The 24,845-nt window shown below is 42.6% G+C and overlaps 1 protein-coding gene across 4 annotated transcripts in view; it reads left to right on the top strand.

The window, feature by feature from the left end:
- minar1 (membrane integral NOTCH2 associated receptor 1) overlaps nt 1-24,817 on the top strand; it is a 41,293-nt gene extending 16,476 nt beyond the window's left edge. For all 4 annotated transcript variants that reach the window (XM_031876982.1, XM_031876983.1, XM_031876984.1 and 1 more), the window contains exon 4: nt 24,101-24,817. In XM_031876982.1, the coding sequence (XP_031732842.1) occupies nt 24,101-24,337 (237 nt within the window). In that variant the 3' untranslated portion in view covers nt 24,338-24,817. The remainder of the gene's footprint in view (nt 1-24,100) is intronic.
- The last annotated feature ends 28 nt before the right edge of the window (nt 24,818-24,845 follow it).

Raw genomic sequence — 24,845 nt, 5'->3', positions numbered from 1 at the left:
GCATGGTTGGGGGTCTCACTGCCTCAGCATAACCAGACCGGGTTAGCCCGCCCGGGAAACTAGAACGTATGTCAATCTTTGACAGGTCTCACATCACTCAGACCAGGAAATTAGAAATAGGGCACATCAGACCCTTTCTTTCTTTTAGGAAAGGAAAACGGTCCCGTCGGACCAGGAAACAGTCACGTTAAACGAGGTGATGTGAGACCAGGAGATTGGGAAACAGTGCTAGACCAATCAGACGGAGAAAACAGTCGAGTCACACCAGAGGAATAGAGTAAGGTAAACGTAGCAGGGAGGTCACGGTATTGTACCATGCTGAGAGACTATCCATTAGCACGCTAGAGAAATGTCTTTAGTGTTATTATAAGGAACACTTCCAGAAGGATATAATGCTATGAGCTAATACTAATAATGTGACCTACCGATAATATAACAATCGACGTGAACATGTCACCACCTCCAGTTATATGCATTCCTTACCGGATTTTAAGGCATCAATGATCTTTGATTCTCGAGGATGGTGTTGAGATCTGGGGGGATGTAAGACATGAAGGCAGAGGATGACCAACGACCCAATTTTTATAGGGTAGTAGCGGAGATGCCTTGGTTAGCCGCCGAAGTAGCGGCCCCTATTCTAAAAGAGTGCCCTGAGTATAGCTGAGGTGATAAGTGAAGTCTAGCGAGGATAACCTCGAAATGAGAGTTAAACCAAGTTTTAGATAACAGACCGTTACCTGAGGTAAGAAACAGGGGAGAAGTGGAGCACGTAATAGGTCTTAACCCTCAGAACTTAATCATGGATTGTAACGGGCAAAACACAGTCTATGTGAGCCACAATAACAGAGCAAGCACCTCCGCATTTGGAGTGTTTGAGCCATAAGTCATAATGATTAGTATGAAAAGTCAAATCGGCAAAAGTGATGTCTATTTTAGAATTGAAGGAATTAGACGAGGTAGTAAACTCCACATCTGAGAAAAGCATAGAAAGGTAAGGAAAACACAGCCTCGAGCAAGACATCAATATAAGGGGAGAAAACACCTGCTCTGAGTACGGTAAGCATCCTGTGCAATATAGGAAGCGTGATAGGCTGTCTACGGTCTGGAAGGTGAGGAGAAGATTTAGCAATACCTTTTAGCAGTAATTTGATGGCTGCATTGGAAAACAAACTAGATGCCGCAGGATCATATCATCTAATATTAAATTGAATGCTGGCAAGCAAACTACAAATATATGGAGGTTTAAAATGCCGAACATCCATGCAATAGCAAATAAAGGCACAAACTGTGTTTATGAGAACAGGTTTAAGAGGCATGCCAACACAAAACAAAGTGAAAGTACTCCAAGCAAAATCGTACGTCTTTATAGTAGAAACTGCTAAACCCTTCCCCATATATATTTTTTTTTTAGCTGCCTCCATATAATCTCCCACGTGCTTTAAGACAGCATCAGGGTGTGACATGAGGGCACCGTTATTGACATGGGACGGCATCTGGACAGATGTTCCGGAAAGCCTGGAATTTAAAGCGGGAAAGTGAATCAGCCAGAGTATTAAAATGACCTGGCACATGGCGGGCGGTGATAATAAAGTTGTGGGTGACGGCTGCCCAAGTGATGCTTCTCGTGAAAGGCATGATATCTTTGGAAGAAGAGCGCCCTCTATTGATAATATCGACAACTGCTTGATTGTCGCACATGATGGAGATGCGCTTGCATTTCCAGTGCTGCCCCCAGACAAAGCAGGCCACGGCAACGGGGTAAATCTCATACAGTGCTGAGGAATTTTCAAACTTTGCAAAAGTGGGGGGCCACGGTTCAGCAAACCACTGGCCTTGATAGAACCCCCCCAAAACCCACAGATGGTGCGGCATCTGTGTAAAACTTCAAAGAGTCCGAGGAATTCACCAGATCATTGTAGAAGAATGTAGCCCCATTCCAGTTATCGAGCAGACGAGACCAGAACCGTAGGTCAGAGCGACACCGTTCATCCAGATACACTAGATCGTGCAACTTGCTCACGGAAGATGCTATGTCCAACAAGCGTGAGATGAATGAGCGTCCCTGCGGAATGGCAAAATTAAAGTAACTGCTGTTTTGTTATATTTTCAGCCGTGCAATATGATTTGGTAATCTCGCGGATGCGCTGCAGTTTCACAATTGGAAGAGACGCTTCCATGTCTATTGTATCGAGCATGATGCCCAGGAACTCCAGACGTGTGTCTGGCCCCATGGTTTTCTCATCCGTGAGTGGAATGCCAAGGGAGTGGAAACAACGTTTCAACTTATCTAGCGAAGAGCCTGAACTATCGTGTGGGGAATCTATAATCAGGAAATCATCCAGCAGATGAAGGACAGCTGGGACCCTGACTCTATTAAGTAGTATCCAGCAAAGTACTTCGGACACTTGGTTGAAGATAAATGGGCTGCTTTTGCACCCGAAAGTCAACCGTACCCCGAAATAGAAATTGGAATCCCACCTGATTCCGAAGAGATGCCACTGGGAAGGATGGATAGGCACAATTTTGAACGCGTCTGTGATGTCTGCTTTGGAGAGCCATGCGCCTTGACCGGCTAGTTTTATTAATTTAATGGCATTGTCAACCGAGGCGTAATGGAGGGAGAATAGCTCGGAAGGGATGAGGCTGTTAACGCTTGGAAGTGGGCAGGAACGAGGAGCGGACAGATCGAAGATTAATCTTTTCTTCCCTGAGTAAGTACCCGTGGCTACCCCTATAGGACTGGTGCGAAACACGGGGAATGGAGAGGACTTGAAGGGGCCAATGATGTACTTTTTCTTAACCTCTTTCTCGATCAACTGAAAAAACGTATCTGGATCATTTACCGCTGACTGCAGATTCTTAGCCACATACGTTTCAGTAGGCATAGCAAGGACTCCAACGCGGAAACCTTGCGACAAGCCCGTAAGCAGATAGTCTACAAACACAGAGTCAGGATGAGAGGAAAGTTCAATCGACAGTGACTGGAGATTTATTGGTGTAGAGGGATGCTGTTTCAAAATGTTTTTGAACCACGATGTTTCCCTCCCCGTGGGGGAGGTCTGGCTGTGCGGCGGGGGCAGACTGACCGGGGATGAGCATCCTTGCAGTAGCTGTAGATGTGAAGATAATGACAGTTTTGGTATGTACACACGCTTTCATTAAAGTTCATACAACTTTGCATGTCATTTTGATTAGGCACCTCACGCCCAGCAAACGTTGGCTGAAACACCACCGAGGGACAAAGCGGAGCTAGGTGACCTGAATTCCCACACGAACCACAAGATACAGTTTGTGTGCCACCCGCGACCATGACCAGTAACTCGGTATCTAGCACAGACCAGTCCAACCGGGAGTTCTATTGCATAATATACAGGGCGCCTTTGCTGGAGAACACCTTATGGTACTGGTAAAAGATGTTCCTCCCATATTTCAGCTGTAGCTCGCCGATCAGTGCCATGTAGGTGTCTAGCTCCTGTCTTCTGTCTGGGTAGACCGCACATATCACGTCCCGATATACCCCGAACGCTACCATAAAATGTCCGATTGAGAGATCTCTGATTAGCCTTGGATCTGTCGATTTAAACACCATAGTGATGTTACCACCGGAGGCTATGCTTGTATCACACTCGGGGGAGGGTAACATTATGCTTACCAAATTGATGTCTTTCCCCTGCAGGATTTTAGACCTAAGACGAGTAGTACATTACATTACATTAGCAGACGCTTTTATCCAAAGTGACTTACAATAAGTGTATTCAACATCGGTTTTCGAGAGAACTAGTCACCAGAAGTCATAAGTGCATCTCATTTCTTCAAACAAGCATCTAAGAGCATAAACCAGAGCCAACGTACAGTGCAGAAACAAACTAATGCAATAAGTGCAATAAGCTAGTATGAATACAATAGATGCTAAATAAGTGCTAAGTGGAAGGCTCAGGGTAGGCCTTCTTGAAGTGGTGAGCTTTCAGCCTGCGCCGAAAGATGGGCAGCGACTCCGCTGTCCTGACGTCAGTGGGAGGTTAATTCCACCACTGTGGGGCCAGGACAGAAAACAGCCGCGACCGGGTCGATCGGCCGAAGGGACCTCTGAGTGACGGGGCAACCAATCGCCCCGAGGCAGCAGAGCGAAGTGGTCGGGCAGGGGTGTAGGGCTTGCCCATGGCCTGGAGATAGGAAGGAGCTGTTCCTTTCAATGCCCTGTAGGCTAGCACCAGAGTCTTAAACTGGATGCAAGCTCTTACAGGTAGCCAGTGTAGAAAACGGAGAAGGGAAGTTGTGTGGGAGAACTTGGGGCGATTGAACACCAGGCGAGCTGCAGCTTTCTGGACAAGCTCCAGAGGTCTAATGGCCGACACCGGGGCTCCGGCAAGTTGCAGTAGTCCAGGCGGGAGATGACAAGAGCCTGGATGAGCACCTGCGCCATCTCATCAGTGAGGAAGGGGCGAATCCTCCTGATGTTGTAGAGCAGGAATCTGCAGGAGCGTGTAACCGATGCAATGTTTGCTGAGAATGACAGTTGGTCATCCAGGGTCACACCCAGGTTTCTCGCAGTCCGAGTTGGCATCACTACGGTATCGTCAATGGTGATGGATAAACTCATATTAGCTGTAATATTAGCTGCCTGTGGGATGTATGACCTACCCATTGGAGGAGCCGGTACTGCAGATGCCAGTGAATGTTGGGCTACTTCTATTTGCAAAGAACTGGAGGCCTGGCTAAGCATGACGGCTGGTTGCCGCATGGCGTCCTGGGTGGTGATGAAGGTAACTGATGCTGGCGCCAGAATTGCCGCGTTCCCCAGGGATTGCAGGCGAGCCTCGATGGTGTGCATGTAGCTCACCAGTGACTGCAGAGTGGAGATTACGGTGTTGTCTGTGTTAGATGGGCCAGGAGTTGCTGGTGGAGCAGGATTCCGAGACATTGCCTCTTTCCTCTTCGCCTGTGGTGCTTGGGCTGAGCCGGTTTTCTTTGCTCTTTTCCGCCCTGGTGCAGCCACTGGTCGGGGATCTACTAGATCGCTGCTGACTGTGAGCCTCATCAGCTCACGGAGCTGGGATAGCGGAAGGCCTGGTGCTGGATTAATGCCACGACCTTCCAGCTGAGCCAAGAGGGCTTCTTGCTCGTCTGGGTGGGAGCCGCTACGCCGCCCAAGGCGAGTGCTTTTGCGGCGGACACCCGGCGGGCTGCATGCCGGCTCCGGCTGGCTATCGAGATTGTGACTTGCATCTCCTACAAAAGGATCAGAATCGGAGTCCGACATACTCGGTACCAACAAAATGCTTAGCTGCAAAGGGTAAACCACTGCTTAATGCTCTCGCATCTGCTTAGCTGAAATGACAACTGACAGCAGCAGAGAGGAGAACACTTGGTTACTTAAAAGTGCACGCCCCCAATCAGCTGATGGGAAGGAGGGAATGGAGGGGAAGACAGAGATTACGAGTGAGTGTCTTCCTGTCTGAACTTGCGCTTGAGCTACATATAATTTAATTCCAGCAAAAAAGTTTCATGAAGTTTGGCATTTGTAAACATGAATGTTAAATATCGACAATTAAATACAAATTTGACCATGACATTCATTGTTTTCAGTTTGACAGCAGTTTTTTTTTTATTACAAATTTTGGGTTTGATGGTGAAATGGCGTGCAGTGTGTTGGAGGGGCCTGTAGTTGAGTGATAGGACAGTAGAGTTTGCCAATATATCTGTCCACCACTAACAGCAGATCCTGTATTTATTCAGTTAGAGTCAATGTAGTATAATCGCTCCTGCCCAATTAGACACACTACAATAAGCATTACTGTATAAAACAGCCTTACCTCCTCAGTGGAAAAAAGTGCATGCCATCTCTCCTGCCCCTCTACTACCTCTCTTCGTCTAAGGGAAAAGGTCAGCTCCATCTTGTGCCGGATCAATGTGATGTTCTTCTTATTCTTCATTTCGTCGCCCAGAACAACTCTTTCCTGCTCAAGAGTAGAATCGTGATGTTGTGGATAATCTGGGACACGATTGACCTCCCCCCGTTTGGGCGTTTTTCTGTTGACATCTACCTCAATGCAGCCCGCCTGACGCAGCTTTGACCTGTAGTTTCTAAGCTCGTACTTGATACTTGTTTTCCATCCATCATAGCCCTTAATGCTACCTGGCTCCTTCAGACACGGATACTTGAGAACCAATGAAGAGGCAACTGATTCAAGTTCATCTTTCTCAGGGTAGCTTTTGATTTCAAAAATTGCTTGTGCAAGTTTATTCAAAATTTCCATTTTAATGTCTCTTGTCACATCAAGGCCTTTCTTTGACTTTTCGTATGTCTCATTGCCCTTACGCAATTTCAGTTCAACATCATATGAGAATTTAGGAATAGGGAATGGAGAGGGCTACTCTGCAACATGCCATAAATTGCTCCTAATAGAATCTGAAAGGCTGGAACTGAAATCTTCAGAGTGAATACTTGCTGTATCAAGAGAGGAGACTGAACCAATGGTTGCTGGATTGGTTAGGTGGTGATGAATCACAGTTCCACATAATAGGACTGCATGCTCAGCTGATAATTCAGACATTGCTGTCAAGTTACATAGTGCATTTCCAAACTCTGGATCCTCAAACTGCAGTGAAAAATCACCTTCAATTTCGAGTTTCTCTTTAAGTTCATCAATTAGTTGGGGCACAAATCCTGGTACTTCAGGGAGCTGAACCCGCCGGGCTTCTTTGGAGGACACGACTACTCAAAGTAACAATGTATAAAATAGATATAGAATATAGTCATAAAAAAATAGAGAAAATAGTCACACCTATTTAGAAAACATCTGAATTCTTGAAGAGATCACAGTGGTATTTTTACTTTTTAACTCACTCACTAAAAAAAATCAATTATCAAAATAATTTATCAAATTGCTTCATCAAATAATCAAGTAATTGTTTCAGCACCACTATAATCTAATACTTTAAATTTTATAGAAATGTTAAAACTAAACAAGATTATCTTGAATGGACCCTTTTTAGTCTTAACAGCTGGCACAAGACAACATATCATTTTGAGTTGCTTTAATGGAGAATGAATGTCCTTGTGGTCACCATCAACTTTCCACCAACTGTGTATGTTGCTAGATGGTGGTAATCCGTCAGCACATCTGGATCCTGGATGACAAGTTCTGAACAGTGGCCTTCAACAAGCTCATAAGACCGGAAATGTTCAATGTACCAGGAAGAGAGTATTTTACAAATGAATGCCACTTCCTCTGTGTTGACAAGAATAGTCAATCTTATGGAATTCTGAGAGGCCAAAAAGGTGTGATCTTGAGGTGTGATCCTAATGCACCGGGTGTTTTAAATACATGGCCAGTGTGCACCTTTTCCGTGACGAAGACAATAATGTTTCAGAAGAATCTCTTGACTGGAGCTTGCGAATTTGCCCTCTGAAACAGACCCATAAAGGACATATTCAGTTTTGAAAAGAATTTAAGCTGCAGACCTTGTAATTTGCAAATATATAATAACTACCATGATACAGCTTTATCTCACCAATATGACACATATTCCACTGAAGCCGTAACAACTCCATCCATGTGACTGAATAGATAATGGCCAGGTTGAATCTGTCATACAGGAGGAAGAGCACGAGCAAAATGGCCAACTGAAAACGTAACAGAAAAAACATACAAGAAAGGATGGCACTGCCGTATTGAGTGACAGTGATTTATACTTTTCTTAATGAACACAAAACAAACGCAACTAATGGTTCTATGACATTTTATATCATATCAAATAATTTTCAGAGGCAAAAAAAAGGTAAAAACATTTTGTTGATAGAGAACCTGTATGTTATGGGGTAGTGTAGTTGGTGGACCCAAACGCACGCACACACACACAGCAGGTTTACTCCAGCCAAGACTTTAGTTAAATGTGCAGGAGGAGTCAAGCTACTGCAAAACTCCGGCGAGCTAATTAGTTAGCCTTCCAATTTATTTCTACTAAAGAAGCTAAAGCTGTAGCGCCATGATTTGGGAAACTTCCAAAACCTCGCGTCAGAACTGGAGACTCAACGGAAAGCGTGTGCGTAACTTGACAGTGCGCACTACACAGAGCAGATTGACAAGTGTCTGTCAGAGTTTGACAAACGCTTTCGAGACTTTGCTTTACTCGAGCCAGTTGCTACACTTATGTGCTGCACATTTCGGGAAGATATTGAGGTTGATTTACTCTCATCAAAAATTGCAACGCTGTTTCACCTGAACTCGTCTGGAGTGGAGGATGAGATTTTGACACTGCAAGCTGACATTCAGCTGAAGTCCAGGGCTCATGGACAGTTTTCTCACAGAAGAAAAGTACCCAAACATGAGGAAATGTGATACCTTTTTGACTGCATTATTCGGCTCTAGTTATTTATGTGAGTCAGCCTTTTCCCACATGAAGAATATTAAGTCCATACACCGTTCCACCATGACTGATGATCATTTGAAGTCTGCTTGAGGCTGGCTACCAGCAGCTACTGTCCGGACTATGCAACTCTGGCCAATCAGAGTAAGGTAATGACCAAAAATGTACAGAATTGTATTGTGCCATAAGGGTTCAATAGATCGATCAATCGATATATATATATATATATATATATATATATATATATATATAATCAATCTTTCAAATTATTAATACTTGGACTCTATTGCATCATGGTGTTACTCATCCCTCAAATCCGATTGCTGCAGGAATAAAGGATTTGATGAGACGATGCTCAGCTACGCTTACCATCCTGTTCTCAATCAAGTGTCCCTTAACAATGACCAGCCTGCGATACACAAAGACACTGAAGATATATATACTGTACCTCCGGTGCCGCCCAAAACGGAATGATATCGCCCCATATTTCATGTCCCAACGTTATACACAAAACATACATAACGTTACATACATTACCGCCGTAAAGAGGCAGTGTAGAAAATGTATAACTCAACGTTATAACATTATACTGGCTTGTACGTGAACGTAACCGTCATAGCCGGGTAAACAGTATTCGACACCAAGACTGTGTTAAACAAATACAATTCAAGTGTCCACTATTGCGCCGGCGTATTGCAGCAACGGGCCGAAGCAGTAACGTTAAATGCTGCATGTAGCCGTAAACATCACGGTTATACCGCTACAGTATAACACAACAACATCAGCTCTTTGTCCACAAGTTGTTGGGACTTCACCAAAGAGAGAGGCGTACATGTAAAAATATCCAAGCCCCATCAGGCGTTAAAATCTCACCTGAGTGTGAAATTTGTTTAAACCACAACATTGGTCATTGGACGAGGGCCACGGGAACCCCAGGGAGTCACTGTGACTTTGATTTTTCTTGATAATACTGAAATGTCTATAACACAATCTGAACTAATAAACTTTGTCCAAAGATAATCCTCATGACCCATAAGTCACGATTACAATTCTTGTAGTTTCCTGCCATATGAACTAGATGTTTTAATTACTCTGCCTGCAAATTATGATATAAACCACATCTCTCAGACAAACAGAGGGTGGGAGGGACATTCCTCCCTGTTCTTTGTGTCCCACCCAGGAAAGTGGTTTGTGCTGGAATGTTGAGTTTAATCCTAGCCATTCAGTTTTTATTCATCAAAAATATGATTATCTGATGAAGAAATAAACAGAAAGCAAAGTTACACCGAGAAGACACTTGTTGCTCAAGGTCTATATGTAGATTTCTATCTATGTTATGTAATTGTTTGATTAATTTAATCTTTGATTGATCAGGTTTTATTCAGTGATTTATATCAAACTATTTGGTGTCATTTTGCAGCTCAAATATGGAAGAATTAAAACGACTGTAAGTAACTAGTATTAATTCTGTTAAGTAAGGTTAAATTATATAATCAAGATAGTTGTTAAGATGGGAGTGGTTTGCTGTTCCCGACATAAAATTGTACCCCCTTTCTCAATCAAGAACCCTTTCTTCAACACGGCACTTCAAAATCAATTTGAGTCACTGATTCTACCTGGTCACATATAATCATCATTTAGTTATAGTTCATTATTTATTGCACTGTTTTTTGTTTGTTTAAACTATTAAACAGAAAGTAAATGACTAGTTATGTAATTAGTCCAAAAAATATTTTATTTAATTAATTTAGTTCTTCTGATGTACACCATCAGAAGAACTCCGTAGCAACCTTGAGTTTAAGATTTAATCGATTAGTATCACATTTTGAATTTCTTCCTATTTTTCCAAAATTGGGTTTTTAATAGTAGTTGCATATCTTGATATTAATTCATTATTATTTATTAAATCTGCTATCAGCAACAACGCTACATTTTGAAGATTACAAACCCTGTCTTTAACAGGAATGACAATGCAATTGTAAACCTTTTAAATGCAGCAACCAATTGCTCAAAAGTTAAACAGCAATTAACATTCCAGTATATACTGTATATACACATAGATTTGAAGAGAATTGATTGGCCCCATTGTCAGCTATACCTGACCAGCTGTATCTACACGATACAATTTCCGATCTAATGTTGGTATTGGTGCATTCCTAGAGGAGTGGTAGAGATGAAAATGTTGATGATGAATCTGGTTTAGGGGGAGCAGGGCGAAACTAGGCATGTAAACTATATATATGCTATATGTCATGTGGTATAAAATGTCATGCACTGTGATAGAGTACTGTGATATATGTATACCACAGTCCTAGTTCCAGCATATCCTGACTTACAGACATGAAATTGATATTGCTTTTTTTAGCTGTATTTTTAGCTTCATTGTTTTGCTCGCTACACAGCCCTTCTGACTTGGGACAGACTTTTAAAGCCCTATGTTGAAATGTCAAAACGTCTCAGCAGGTGTTGATCACACAAATCATTCCATGTGACCTTTCTGCACGAATCTAAATGGAGCATATGCTAATTTAATGGATCTTGATGTCCTGAGCTGTCTGTATGCAGCCTGTTTCTACATCAGGACATCTCTCAAGCAGCTGTCATGTCAAGTAATAAAACTGACATGGGATACAGAAAACTGATACAAAAATAATCCCTGTCAATCACTAGTATTGTAGTGGTGTCTGTATCTGCAGAGACTCTGCCACCTTCCTGTATTTATTGTCTTCTGTTGCTGTGTTTGGGACTTTTCTGGGCATCAGGAAATAGCATTTGGACCCCACGAGGGGGTGTTACGCCCAGCCAATAAGCAGGGTAAAAAGCCCATTCTCATTGTGGCTCCGTCATACCCGTCGGTGTACCCACATTCACAGACGTCACAGGCCTGACTTTGTCGTGGAAAAGAAGTTCAGACCGGGCCACTTGATGGCCACATGACAGTCTAAACTACTGTTCCTCAACTCTATTCTTATTCTATACTTAATATGTATTGGTGTCCTGATAATCTTTGAATCATTCGATGCAATAGAGTTTATTCTTCAAGCAAAGAACATAACCCGAGTCCATCCATCCATCCATCCATTTTCCTCCGCTTATCCGGGGTCGGGTCGCGGTGGCAGCAGGCCAAGCAGGCTGACCCAGACCTCCCTCTCACCGGCAACATGTTCCAGCTCATTCTGGGGGATCCCGAGGCTTTCCCAGGCCAGCTGGGAGATGTAATCTCTCCAGCGTGTTCTGGGTCTTCCCCGGGGTCTCTTCCCAGTTGGACGTGCCTGGAAAACCTCCAGTGGGAGGCGTCCAGGAGGCATCCTAATTAGATGCCCGAACCACCTCAGCTGACTCCTTTCGACGCGAAGGAGTAGCGGCTCGACTCCAAGCTCCCTCCTGATGACCGAGCTCCTTACCCTATCTCTAAGGCTGAGCCCGGCCACCCTATGGAGGAAACTCATTTCGGCCGCTTGTAGCCGCGACCTTGTCCTTTCGGTCACGACCCAGAGTTCGTGACCATAGGTGAGGGTAGGAACGTAGACCGAGTGGTAAATTGAGTCTTGGTGAAGAGGGAGCTGAGTCGGAAGGCAAAGCTCTCAATTTACCACTCGGTCATAACCCGAGTCATTCTCCGGAAAACTACTGTTTCTTTCTGTTCTTATATAGTGAGGCGGACATCGCTTTTGCCCATTTAAGCTCTTCCTCTGTTTTCCTTTGAAATCACAGGTGTGTCTCTTTTCCTGTCATCTGTCATTATTTTTGTATGGTGTGTATTACATGTACCAAGGTCAGCTTTATCTTTCTAGTGGGAGTTTAAATCCTTTTCCTGATGCCGCATAACGCAACTCTTTTTTTTATCATAGCTCGGCTGTACTTATCACAGCCCTAGTGGCCACCGCTTGCCTTTCTCATGGTAGCCTTACCACACACCTGCTCAGTGACGGGCCGTGCATTTTATACCTGGGCCTTCACTGCTGTCCTGCAGCTGAAATACCTCATTATGCTACAGCTACGGTTATTATTTGTTTCGTGTAAAAATGAAACTCAACACCTATAAATACACTAACTGCAGAGTGCAGATACATGAATACGCAGAGAGTGTGTCTCCTCTCTTCTCTGACTACAGCGCGAGGCTGCTGTGAGAGTAACCGCCTATGAGTGCTTTGGGGTGGCTCACGGGAGCACCCACTGCTCGTTCACGACAGTGCAGAACGGTACGTGCTTTCACGTCAGAGTCAAAACACCTGAAAAGTCGCTAGATTTGTCGCTAGCAGCTTTTGACAAAAAACGTCGCCAAGAGGGTTTGGAAAGTCACCAGATTTAGCGAGAAAGTCGCCGAGTTCGCAACACTGGCACAGACTAAATGTGTCCCCAGCGCAACATTGGACGTAACAATAGTTCCTATCACATATAAAACCAAACAAAAATCCATCTTCATAAAACAAGTTGTACCAATAATAATATATAAACAATCATATTAAAGCTACTGCAGATGTAAAAACAGAAGCAGTTCACTTACCAGAGCTGCTGTTCACTATTTAAAGACAAAGTCCATCCTCCTTTCTTTGTTAATAAAGAGTTTAATCTCACGGATGTTCAGTACATCCGTGCGTTTTAGTTCCAGTAAGAAGTCCTTCTCGATTCATGGACGCCAGTGAAGACAGTTGAGCCTCCCCAGTTGTATTTCTTGAATAGGTTTTAATGCGTTTGAGGGCTGAAAATGTCCGCTCGACAGAGGCAGCAGATATTGGGATTGTCACCAACATGTCACGCTAGCCCATCAGCTTATCACTCTCACCTGCTCACTCTGCTGCACCCACTATTTCGACCCCAGTCACACACACACTCACTGCCAGATCGTTCTCCGCATTCATGCCAGACCTTCCAGCGAATACCTTCCGACTGATTTCCCGTTACCGACCCTGCCTGTTTTTGGACTGATCCGCCTTGCCTCTGCCCCGGTAATTCACTCAGTCTTCTGTCCCCGACCACGAGATCCTGCCACTGTTTCCTCGGGATTCTGTCTACCTTCTCCCTTAACGGCTTGTCGTTCCACCATGTGGGATATCCATCTGTGCTTATCAAAGACTGTTACCTGTTGTGTGTCGAGAGACAAATAAAGCTTTGATTCCAGTGTGTCTGTCGTACTGCTCCTGGGTCCTTACCACACCCGATACACATTCGACCAACATTCTAAAAGTTCCAAAGTTCTCCATTTCCTCTGCCGATCAACGTTCGCATAGTGAGAAAATGTTGGATTTCCACAAACAGACAAAAACCTGCTTTGCGGAACCCCTGTAAAGGGCTGTGCCTAATGGTGTGACGTCACTTTGGATGTACGGACCCTTTCAGATTCAGCAAGCATAAATCACGCATTAAAGCATATAAACATGTTCTAGCAGAAAACCTAAGTACATGTAGGTCCTGAAATATGTGCATAATATGTCAAAACAAAAAAATGCTTTCAGTCAAGAAAAATTGTACCAAAAAAAAGAAGCTAATTCATTCAATCTATCTTCCAAAGTTGCACTTGTCATGCTGATTGTGTCAGAGTGAGGGAGAAAGATACAAAAAGCATGCTGGTGTGGCCAAATGAGATAGAGGGAGCACGTATATATGCAAGGAAAGAGAGTGCAAAACTGAAAGTCTGGTTCATTTTGATACCATGCAAAAATGGAAGATCATCTGTGGTTTGATCCCTGGCTCCTTCAGTCCACATTTCAAAGTGTTCTAGTAAACTGAACACCAAATTGCTCCCAAAGACTGTGATATCCGTGTCTGTGTGAAAGATTAGATTAGATGACACCTTGTATGACAGCCTCTACCATCAGTGTATGGACTGTACTTGTATAGTTAAGAGATTTTTCTAGTCTTTCCGACCACTCAAAGCACTTTCACACTACATTCAATTCAATTCAATTTATTTTTGTATAGCCCAAAATCACAAATTACAAATTTGCCTCAGAGGGCTTTACAATATGTACACATTTGACATCCTCTTGTCCCAGGACCCTCACATCGGAACAGGAAAAACTCCCCCAAAAAACCCTTTAACGGGGAGAAAAGAGGAAGAAACCTTAGGGAGAGCAACAAAGGAGGGATCCCTCTCCCAGGATGGACAGAAGTGCAATAGATGTCATGTGTAGAACAGGATAGTGAATTACAACACATTCAATGTAATTACAGCACATTCAATGTATGACAGAACCACGGCAGGAGGCAAGACAGTGTATCCAGGTATAACCCGGATACACAGGATCCTGTGAGGCGAGAAAGCACAGAGACTCTGGTGAAGAAGCAGGTCAATAATGTGCATTAATGGTATCGGTAATATGAAATAGTAATGTGAGTAATAATAAAAGTAATATTAGCAGTTGGAGTCAGCAGGGCCATGGTAGGAGGAAGGACCAGGGTCCAGATGAAACCATGCTCCATGGAAACCTGTGAGGAGAGAAAGCACAAGGACTCAGGGGAAGAGACAAAACCAGTACTGTGCATTAATGGTATCGGTAATAGGGTTAATAATGTTAATAATGAAGATCGTAGTAGGTGTCAGCAGGGCCATGGATGGTTGAAGGACCAGTGTCCAGATAAAACTGCGGTCATGGGAACCTGTGAGGCGAGAAAGCACAAATACTCCGGGGAAGAAGTAAAGTTAGTAATGAGCATTAATGGGACATCAATTCATACAGACAGAGGTGAAGAAGAGGAGGAGAGAGGTGCTCAGTGTATCCTAAGGAAGTCCCCCTGTAGTTTTTGCCTATACCAGTTTGTCTAAGGCCGGTCCAAGGCAAACCAGAGCCAGCCCTAACTATAAGCACTATCAAAGAGGAAAGTCTTAAGCCTACTCTTAAATGTGGTGAGTGTGTCTGCCCCCCGGACTGAAACGGGAAGCTGGTTCCACAAAAGAGGTGCTTGATAACTGAAGGCTCTGGCTCCCATCCTACTTTTTAAGACTCTAGGAACCACAAGTAACCCTGAGTTAATGGAGCGCAGCTCTCTAGTAGGGCAGTATGGTACTATAAGCTCTTTAATATATGATGGTGCCTGACCAATTCGGGCTTTGTAGGTAAGTAAAAGGATTTTAAATTCTATTCTAGATTTTACAGGGAGCCAGTGCAGAGAAGCTAATACAGGAGTAATATGATGTCTTTTCTTAGTTCTTGTTAGTACACAAGCTGCAGCATTCTGGATCAACTGGAGAGATTTCAGAGACTTATTAGAGCAGCCTGAAAATAAGGAATTGCAGTAATCTCGTCTAGAGGTAACAAATGCATGAACTAATTTCTCTGCATCGCTTTGAGACCGCTGAAGGACGACCCTGCTCTCCACTAAGACACAGTCGCCCGATATGCGTTTGTATGTGTGAATGTTGACATGTAGCGTAAAGCACTTTGAGTGGTCATTAGACCAGAAAGACACTATATAAATGCAATGCATGAAGACAACATGGAGGAATCAGCAATCTAATCCTTCTTTGCCTTTTCCACTGCAAAGGTTGTCTTATGGACAAATAGTCACAAAGTGGATGAAAGTATGTGTGAGCCATATGCTCACACATACCAGGAGCATTTTATTTTAAATGAGCTTTAAAATGTAGCATTCTAAAAGTTAAATAATAGCTGTGATTTAACTGCACGTGGGACTGTTGGGACTGTTAGTACACTGGCTGTGGTCATTACAGTGTGATGAGAGGGCATGTGAGCCCTTGTTGCTGTACTTTATCTCCTTGGAGCAGAGGCTGCATTTAGCATACCCTGCCTTATCAATGTATTTAAAACACTGTGACAGTGGGAAGCTGTACTCACGTCTGTTTAGACATCCACCTTTATCCAGGCCCAGCTCCACCTTTATCCAGGCCCAGCTCCACTCACATCTCAGCCCTGCGTCAAGCTGCACTACAGACAGCCTCCTCTTCCTGGAGCTCTTTGACCTCATCATCTCATCAGTATCTGGGCCTCATGTTTCAAACTATTATGACCACGAAATCGCCTCATTCTACTTTGAGTTAAAAAACAACAACCTGCAACCAGATCCGCCGGTGTTCTGGTTTAACGTCAATAAGTGACCGCATGAAGTGAACCGGAACACGGGGGGGGGCTGCATGTTTCATCACGTTACGTTTTTTCCTCCTAAATCGTGATAATGACGAACGTTAACAGTCGACAAAGTTCCGCATGCAGTGGATTAACTTAACCAAGCAAGTCTGAACGGTAACAGAACATAACGTAACTTAAACTGTAACGGAGGGAAATGAAGACGCTGTTTGCAGTTTGCAGGTATGAATTCAGTTCTTGAAATAAAAAAATTCTGCATTTCCCCCTGCGCCCCACCTACAATACTGCCGCACCCCACAGTTTGAGAACCACTGATATATACTATGCTGGCCTGTCCATAGTTGATTGCAGGGGAAAGAAGACATTCCTCCTCTGTGGTGCAGATGTAGTGGCTCCTGACAACACCCCTCTGGCTGTAGTAGACAATTGTCCAGGCTAATCTACTGAGGTATGTGTGATGCAGCAGCTCAGTCTTTTGCCAGAAGGATGGTCGGCTACAGGACACTGACAGGAAAGTTGTTAACACTTTTATCAATCTTAACCTAATTTTCCTTGATTGCGTGCACTCAACCTAGAAATATAAAGTAGGCCAAAACGAGTGTCTTTATTTCTCATATCATGATATGATATGATACTTTAAAGAACTGGGAAACATCACCTTCACTATGCTTGGTTGATCGTGTGGCTAGTTGCAGCTGCCACATACCTGGAGCAGATCTTTCTCAAGCATCTCACCCAGATCAGGCAGTGCTAGAATAGGAGTGTGGATGGGGTTCACAAACCTCTGGGAGTTGGCTCTTATGTCTTGTGGCAACTTAGTTAAGAGGCGTGATACATGTCAGCAACTCCGTCCAGCCCTAGCCTCCCAACTAGTGCAATATGCTCAAGGGTGCTCGGACTTATGACTTGAATGCTCTGATGTCACAACTCTTAATGTTGGGTCCATCCTTCTGAATGGATGGACCCAACATACAGTATGCTTCAAGGCCAGCTGTTGAGGTTGACCATACATTTCATTGAGTGGTCTCATGGTACGCTGAATGGGAATAGGCCGTTGCTGTACGAATCAGAGCAGTGCTTCTCTACACTTCAGTATCTGGAACTTAAAGCATTCTGAAGCATCAAGTGGGAGTATATCGTCCAAAGCGTACTTCAAACTTTTGAACTCACATGGGTCCTCGTGTGCAAAGTCTGGGAGTGTTTGCTTAGGTCAACAGGTGTCTACCTGTTGGTGTCTGCCAAATGGTGGCTGGGTCTGAGGCCACTCAGCTGGTTATCAGGACCATAATAGCTGCCATAGCCATCAGCGGGACATAAGGGATTCTCAGGGCAGCTTCTATGAGCAGGACGTTGATGGTTACCATCTACTATTGTAGCAATTATCACAATGTGCTCTTAGACTAGGCTGTCGATAAGATTTAGCAGGCAGATGGCGCCATATGGAGGGCGGAAGCTGTTATCAGGCAGCCCTATGTGTTATGACTGTTATCTATGATCAAGCTGGTGGAGGATGTCATCATGGCGATGACCAGTTGGTCATTTTCCTCTCTCATGCTATGAATATATCTTAGAACATTAGTGCACGCCAATACACACGTGTACGCTCATCGATTTAAAGCATGTGCACACAACTATGCCCATGGCCATAGTTGTGTGCAGAGCCACGTGCATACCCAAATGCACACCTATACCCATGTGCTCATCAATTTACAATATTGATTAATGAAAAACATAGTTGACAAAAGTAAATACTTGAATCAACTCATTGCATGTCAACCTAGAACAACGGGGGAACAAAATTTGGCACTCAAGTTAATTCAGCTAAAGAAGTTGTATGTGACAATACAAGCAACAGAAAAAAGGAATATACAAAATCTACATAGCAATCAAGCAACAGTATGTAGGCAACAGAGGGGGGGTCCAGGCCTAATATTTTCCAAATGAGTTTTCATGTCTTATTCATTGTCACAATGAGCTTATGCAAATACGTTAGTTTGACTGCCGGAAGAGAGAGGTGAGAACTAAGGTTAATCTGTGATACCCCTGTGACGACGGTGAATAAATGGATGTTTGTAATGGAAAAACACCCATTTATTTGTTTTTCTAAATGTTACTCTTATCACTGTGATAATAGAGGCATGTGCAGAATAGTAATATAGGACAAGTCAGAGCAGGAGGGAAACATATACACAATGATGGAATAATTCAAATGTTGGAACAACGTTAAATGGTGTTATCACGGGACATAAAGAGGACTTAAATGCAGACAGTCAGGTGAAGAGAAAAAGGGTTTAATGACAAACCAAAAACACACAGGGAATCGAGGGGGAAAATCCAGCTGGACAAGGCAGAACAGGCAGGCTGAAAAACCGGGAACAGGACGAGCAAACCGGGTAGGTAGAAAACAAACAATGATCTGGCAGTGAGTGAGTGAAAGACAGTGGTTTAAATAGTGACTAGAACAGGTGAGGAGAGTTGTGCTGATGAGGGAGAGTGTGACTGGCAGGTGCACTGAATGAACTAATTAGGGACAGGTGAAGGAAGTGAGGAGCTACAGAAAACCACACACAAAACACCCAAGGCAAAGCCTGATTGTGACAGGTGTGGGCTATGATGGTACTATCATACTGTCAAAAAAGCATAACGTGACTTACCACTGGTCATTTCATTCATCTAGTTTTAGTCTATAACTAATTTCTAAGCTAGTATGTAGAGGAATATTGTTATTTTTAGGGAAAGTTGCGCAGACAAAGGTTTGTTGGTTATTTGTGTACATACAGTGTGTATGGCGGGAAATTTGGTTACAAGCCAATACTTTATTTGTATAAAATCAGACAAAAACTCACTCTCCCGGACCCCATTATTCATAATATCAGGAAGATGTAGCAGGAGGGGGGGGGGGGAGAGCCAGAGAGAGCCATATACTGTATATCAACATAGGGAGCCAACTACACACACAAACCAAAGTGAAGTGAACCAGGTGAAGTGAAGATCACTCAAATGTTGGAGAACTAAGCTTGTCAGGAAGTGCAATAAAACTTTTGCGAGTCAACAGCCAATACTTTATCAATACATCTTTTCAACAAGCATGAACATGTAAACAATAGTGATACCTATTTTATTCTGCTCTGTTTGAAGTCTCATTTACACAAGCACAGCACTACTACTATTACTTTACTAGGATCCAGACGCCATTGTATCCGGACCCCGGACGTACAACCAATAGATAATTGAGAATTATTACATTTTGACTGAGTGCTTCTATTTTAAATGGCACAGCATTTCTAGCCTTTATGGCACTTATTCAGGGGTCCATAGGGTACACATAGGGTACATCCCAAGTCTTTTCCTTGCATCTTAGTCCCTGCCACCATTGATGCATGGAGAGACGGAAAGGAGAGAAACCATGTGAGGCGAGAGGAAACAAGGAAACATGTTTCAAAAGGAATGAGACATGGCATGACATGGATGGCAGCCACTGATCAGTCGGCTTTAACTGCTGTAGAGACTTTTGACAGAGTTTGTGTCTGCACACATGATCACTGTACTTACACTTATAAAGGCAGTTATCATCACATTCAGAGTAGAGGTGATTTTTTTTCTCTGTAGCCTTTTACCTGATTAACAAACTGCATTGAGTGTGTGCAGCAGTATAAATACTATAATACTTTATATAGTATAAATATTGAGTATGTATACTGTGCAGCATCGATATCTACCGACGGAATGCGTTTGTTTTATTTAGTTTTTTATTTATTGCTTCTGTATGTTTTTAAATTCTGATTGTGAAGTTATTATTAAAAATCCCAGAATATGATCATGATTACATAAATTATGTAAAAATCGACAAATGCTACAGCGAAGTGGATAGCTACGAACTGCAGGCCGATTAGTATTGTGGAAGATGTCTGAGGAACGTTCTTAGGATCGCAAAGAATGACGGCACGTATGAGCCTCCATCAAGACGCACCATCACAAGAAGAATACACGAGTTGTATGAAAAGGAGAGGACTACATGTTGTGAAGTGGAGCTTCTAATTGACGACCTAGACACGTCGGGTTTTGAACGGAACGGAACACTTTACTGTCTCAAACTGCAGTATAACAACTGTTACAGAGAACAGACCGCGCTCTTGCACCCGACATATAGGTTTTCACTTATCATCATCATTGTTGTTGTGAAGAAGCACGTATCATGCTACTTCCTGTCTCTTCACAGTAAAATCACTTCCGTTTTGATGCTCTTCACAATAAAAATAAACATGCAACAAACAATTTACACTACATAAGCGACGGCGTTACAATGTGCACCAACTGTTGCTATCACTGGACATCGTTGGGTAACCATAATTACCATAATAATGCCTATGATCATGGCTCTGGACTCTGAGGGTAACTTATTTTTCTATAACAAACTAGATAAAACGTTAATGCCCTGGCAGTGGCAAATAGCTTTGGTTTTATATTTGATTGGATTACATTAATGTTTAAGTTGAGATTTACAAGAAATATTTTAACTGCTACTGTGTAAAGGCAATACTGCTGTTAAAAACCTCTTCTCACTCCTGCATAATTTGCCTAAAACGCCTATCAACCGTGTACCCAAAGTAAACTGACAGCTCTTATTGAACCATTGGGAGTACATGTATGGTTTTAGTCTTTATTGAACGGCAACACTCTGAAGTTTCTTCACAATCAGTCAGAATCACTGTAAGTGCTACTAGCATTGAGCTATGGCGTTTTCAGCACAGTGAAAGAGAAGCATTTTATTTCCGCCTAGATTTGTTTTGGCCAACAGATGGCAGCAGTTATCTATGGCTGGGACTTACAGGCTTGAAAAGACTCTCCTTCGACAGCCAACAGTCATGACACCTGGTATAAGTTAAAATTTGATAACATGACAGAAAATTAATATTTTACACATGATTCACTAAGAGTGCTGGAGGTTCACCTCACCACTTCAAAATGCATATACTACGATAAACTACATGTCCGAAATTCGAGCTATAGTTTATTTATGTCAATGTATGGTTAACTATATCATATTTAATTATTATCAACTTTCACAGATTCTTGAAAATTCTCATGAACCAGACTTTGGTCTTCATACTCTGTCCCAGGAACTTGACTCATGGTTTCCAGTTCAGGTTTGAAAACTTTCCCAGCATTCAATCTGATAAATCTGCATATCCTTGTCTTCGTAATTTCATTGGCTATATGGAGCCTGAGTTTGAACTGGATCTGTTGCGATTGGCTCGAGCTATACCCAAAGAAGAGAGGCGGGCATTGTCTTTCAAAGCGGACTCTCGTTGGCTGTTCCAGACTGTGACCGGGTTATAGAAGCTCCTATTGGGTCAAATGAGGTGTCAATCTAACCGGCGGAATGCAGGCTCCATTTTGCGATGAAAATCTCCGCTCTGTTGACACGGAACGTGAAGTTATGCCCGAAATATGATCGCGAGTTATCATATCTGCTGGCTAATTTGAAATGATGCAACAGCCCCCCGTGGGTCTTTATGGACTTACTAATGTGTTTTGGACTAAATCTTTTACTGGATTCGATCGAGTGGACCCTTAGCCACCTAGCAAGACCGTTTTTGCTGGACTAGCATGCACAAGGGGGACGTTATGAATCATAATCGGTGAGTCACGGCGATATTTTATCGGCTATTTTTGGAGTGCTTGTTTGACAGAGACGTTAACTGTACCTGCTGTTATTGTATCTTGAAATGGTTTGCATAAATCGAATTACAAGAACCGTAGCTTTCTAATGAGATATCACATTAATACTCATCGTTACAGGGCAGTTGTGTGCATAACACAAATATGCCATTATCACTCTGACGGTCAGCCCGCGGGCCGTCAGAGTGAGAAGACGTTTTAAAAAGCACCTTATTTGTTTAAAGTGTTTGCAAACCAAATGTTATTGCACTTTTGTTCATATAGCAGTACTTTTAAAATAAAAGTGAGCAATACACTACTTTTGAATTCATTATTGAATTTTGAGAAGCATTGCAAATTGTATGGCTGGGAATGCGTTTTATTTGCAACTGAGCAGGAGGACTTCTTACTGGAACTGAACCACACCGATGTACAGTACAACTGCATCATTGAACTCTTTGTAATCAAAGAAAGGATGATGGACTTTGTCTTATAGCGGACAGCAGTAAGTGAAGTGCTTTTGTTTTTTTACATCTGTAGTACTACTGTGTTCATTTGTCTATGGTGTCGTTTTTATGATGTGGTCAATATTGTTCCCGCTGATGTGAATAATATTTGAACGGCTCGTGCTCTTCAGTGTGTGGTGGAATACTTGTTTTAGCGCCTTGCTGGATTGATTTGTCATGCTTTGTTGTCATATAAATATATGTGACTGGTTCTTGTGAGTTTGTTCTTGTCATTGTGTTAATTACATTGATTTTGACTATATGCATTGTCCGTTAATGACGCAGCATCCCGTCATGCGCGTATTCATGCACTCTGCAGTTAGTGTATTTGTAGCCCTCATCGGTGCTTCATGTAATATTTTATTTCACTTGTCAAATGTTGCAGTGTTATGTGAATATGCGTTTTTTACACGAAACAAATAATAACCCGTAGCTGGCGCGTCATAATGAGGTTATTAGGAGGAGGTTCAACTAGTAGGACAGCACTGAAGGCCCAGGTATAAAATACACGGCCCGCCACTGGTTTTAATAAAACAAAATGAATGGAGCCTTGTATAGATAAAGATAGTAAACCATTTCCAAAGGAAATAAAAATAGAACTAAATAACTTGGTAAAAAGGAATATTGAATGACTATGATAATGAGTTTGATGAACTTCAACACCGTGTTACAGGGATAAAATATCCATAGCAGATTAAAAAATAAAAAATAAACAGGATTAAAAGCAGAGGCGTTTATCTGTTTTTTTCCTAATTGTCTTGCTGTTTTCGTGTTTGGTAATTTTCAAAGAGATGTGTGAATGGAGATGTGAAGCCTGTTTTTCAACAGGTACCATCCTCTCTAAATAAGACAAACAGGATGAAGAACTTTTTCTGTAAGATGATAGCAAGTAGCACTTTTTTACTACATTAAATCTGATTATTTTTATCAGCAGTTTGGTTTATAACACTATCCTTGTCCTAGCTTGTTAGCACCGAGGAGTTTAACTCAATTATTTTTTGCTCTGTCTACAGTATGACAGAACACTGATGTTACTGCTTTATGGAAGTATGGCTGTATAGAAATAAGATCTCTATCTGTGTGGACAGATATTGGAACAGTAATAATATAATGAATTAGACCAGAGGTCATGAAAATCTTTAACAGCATATCATCTTGGACATTGCAGACTCTGATTTTCAAGACCTTTGGCTTAAAATGATGGTATTTGATGGTTAGTGCACACTTGATATGTTTATCAGGTCTGAAAAGCAGACTGCTTTTATTTGACTAAAAGTCTGCAGAGTAGCACTTTACTCTCCAGGCATTTACTAATAATCAGCTGTCGGATGATATTACACATTTTAAAATATACCCCCTTATCTGTCATATATAGATGAGCTATAATACTGTCTGAGAGGTGTGAAGTTTGAAAAGTCTGTAAATGCTCAGACTAATATACAAAATTGCTTTTTCAAAAGCAGAGGAAGAAAGATCACTGATGGAAACTTCCCTTCTGTTTTTTCTCTCCATTTCCAGGTTGAGCAAGAGCATCAATATGAGTTCCCCCAAGGCCACCAGCCCCCTCAACCTCAGAGGGAGTCCTACCTGAGCAAACAGGTTTTCTCAATGCACCCCTTCACACCCCCCACTAAGGCCCATGTGAAAGGCCGGCCCCTGTACACCGACCTGAGGCTCACCAGCCAGTCTCTATCAACTGTCTCTATCAAAGAAATCAAAGATCTCTATCTGTGTGGACAGATATTGGAACAGTAATAATATAATGAATTAGACCAGAGGTCATGAAAATCTTGAACAGCATATCATCTTGGACATTGCATGGACATGGCTTAAAATGATGGTATTTGATGGTTAGTGCACACTTGATATGTTTATCAGGTCTGAAAAGCAGACTGCTTTTATTTGACTAAAAGTCTGCAGAGTAGCACTTTACTCTCCAGGCATTTACTCAGCTGTCGGATGATATTACACATTTTAAAATATACCCCCTTCTCTGTCATATATAGATGAGCTATAATACTGTCAACACATGGCAAATGACAACACCTGTATCAGTATGTTTGTTGATTTCAGTTCACCTTTCAATACAATCTCCCTATTGTAGCCCCCCGGGTTGTGTGCTCAGCCCCCTTCTGTTCACGCGTGCACCCACAAGAGCAACCCCCAACATGCTTAATGAGAATATACAGGCAAAGGGCAAGTTCTCTGCAAATACAGACACCGCCACACACTGCACACAGGAAAATAAATGGTTCTTAAGTGG

Source organism: Anarrhichthys ocellatus, unplaced genomic scaffold (genome assembly GCF_004355925.1).
Source record: "Anarrhichthys ocellatus isolate YVR2014 unplaced genomic scaffold, GSC_Weel_1.0 scaffold121, whole genome shotgun sequence".
Lineage (NCBI taxonomy): Eukaryota > Metazoa > Chordata > Actinopteri > Perciformes > Anarhichadidae > Anarrhichthys > Anarrhichthys ocellatus.
The sequence above is the reverse complement of the archived record's forward strand: the minus strand, read 5'-3'. Positions and strand labels throughout refer to the sequence as shown.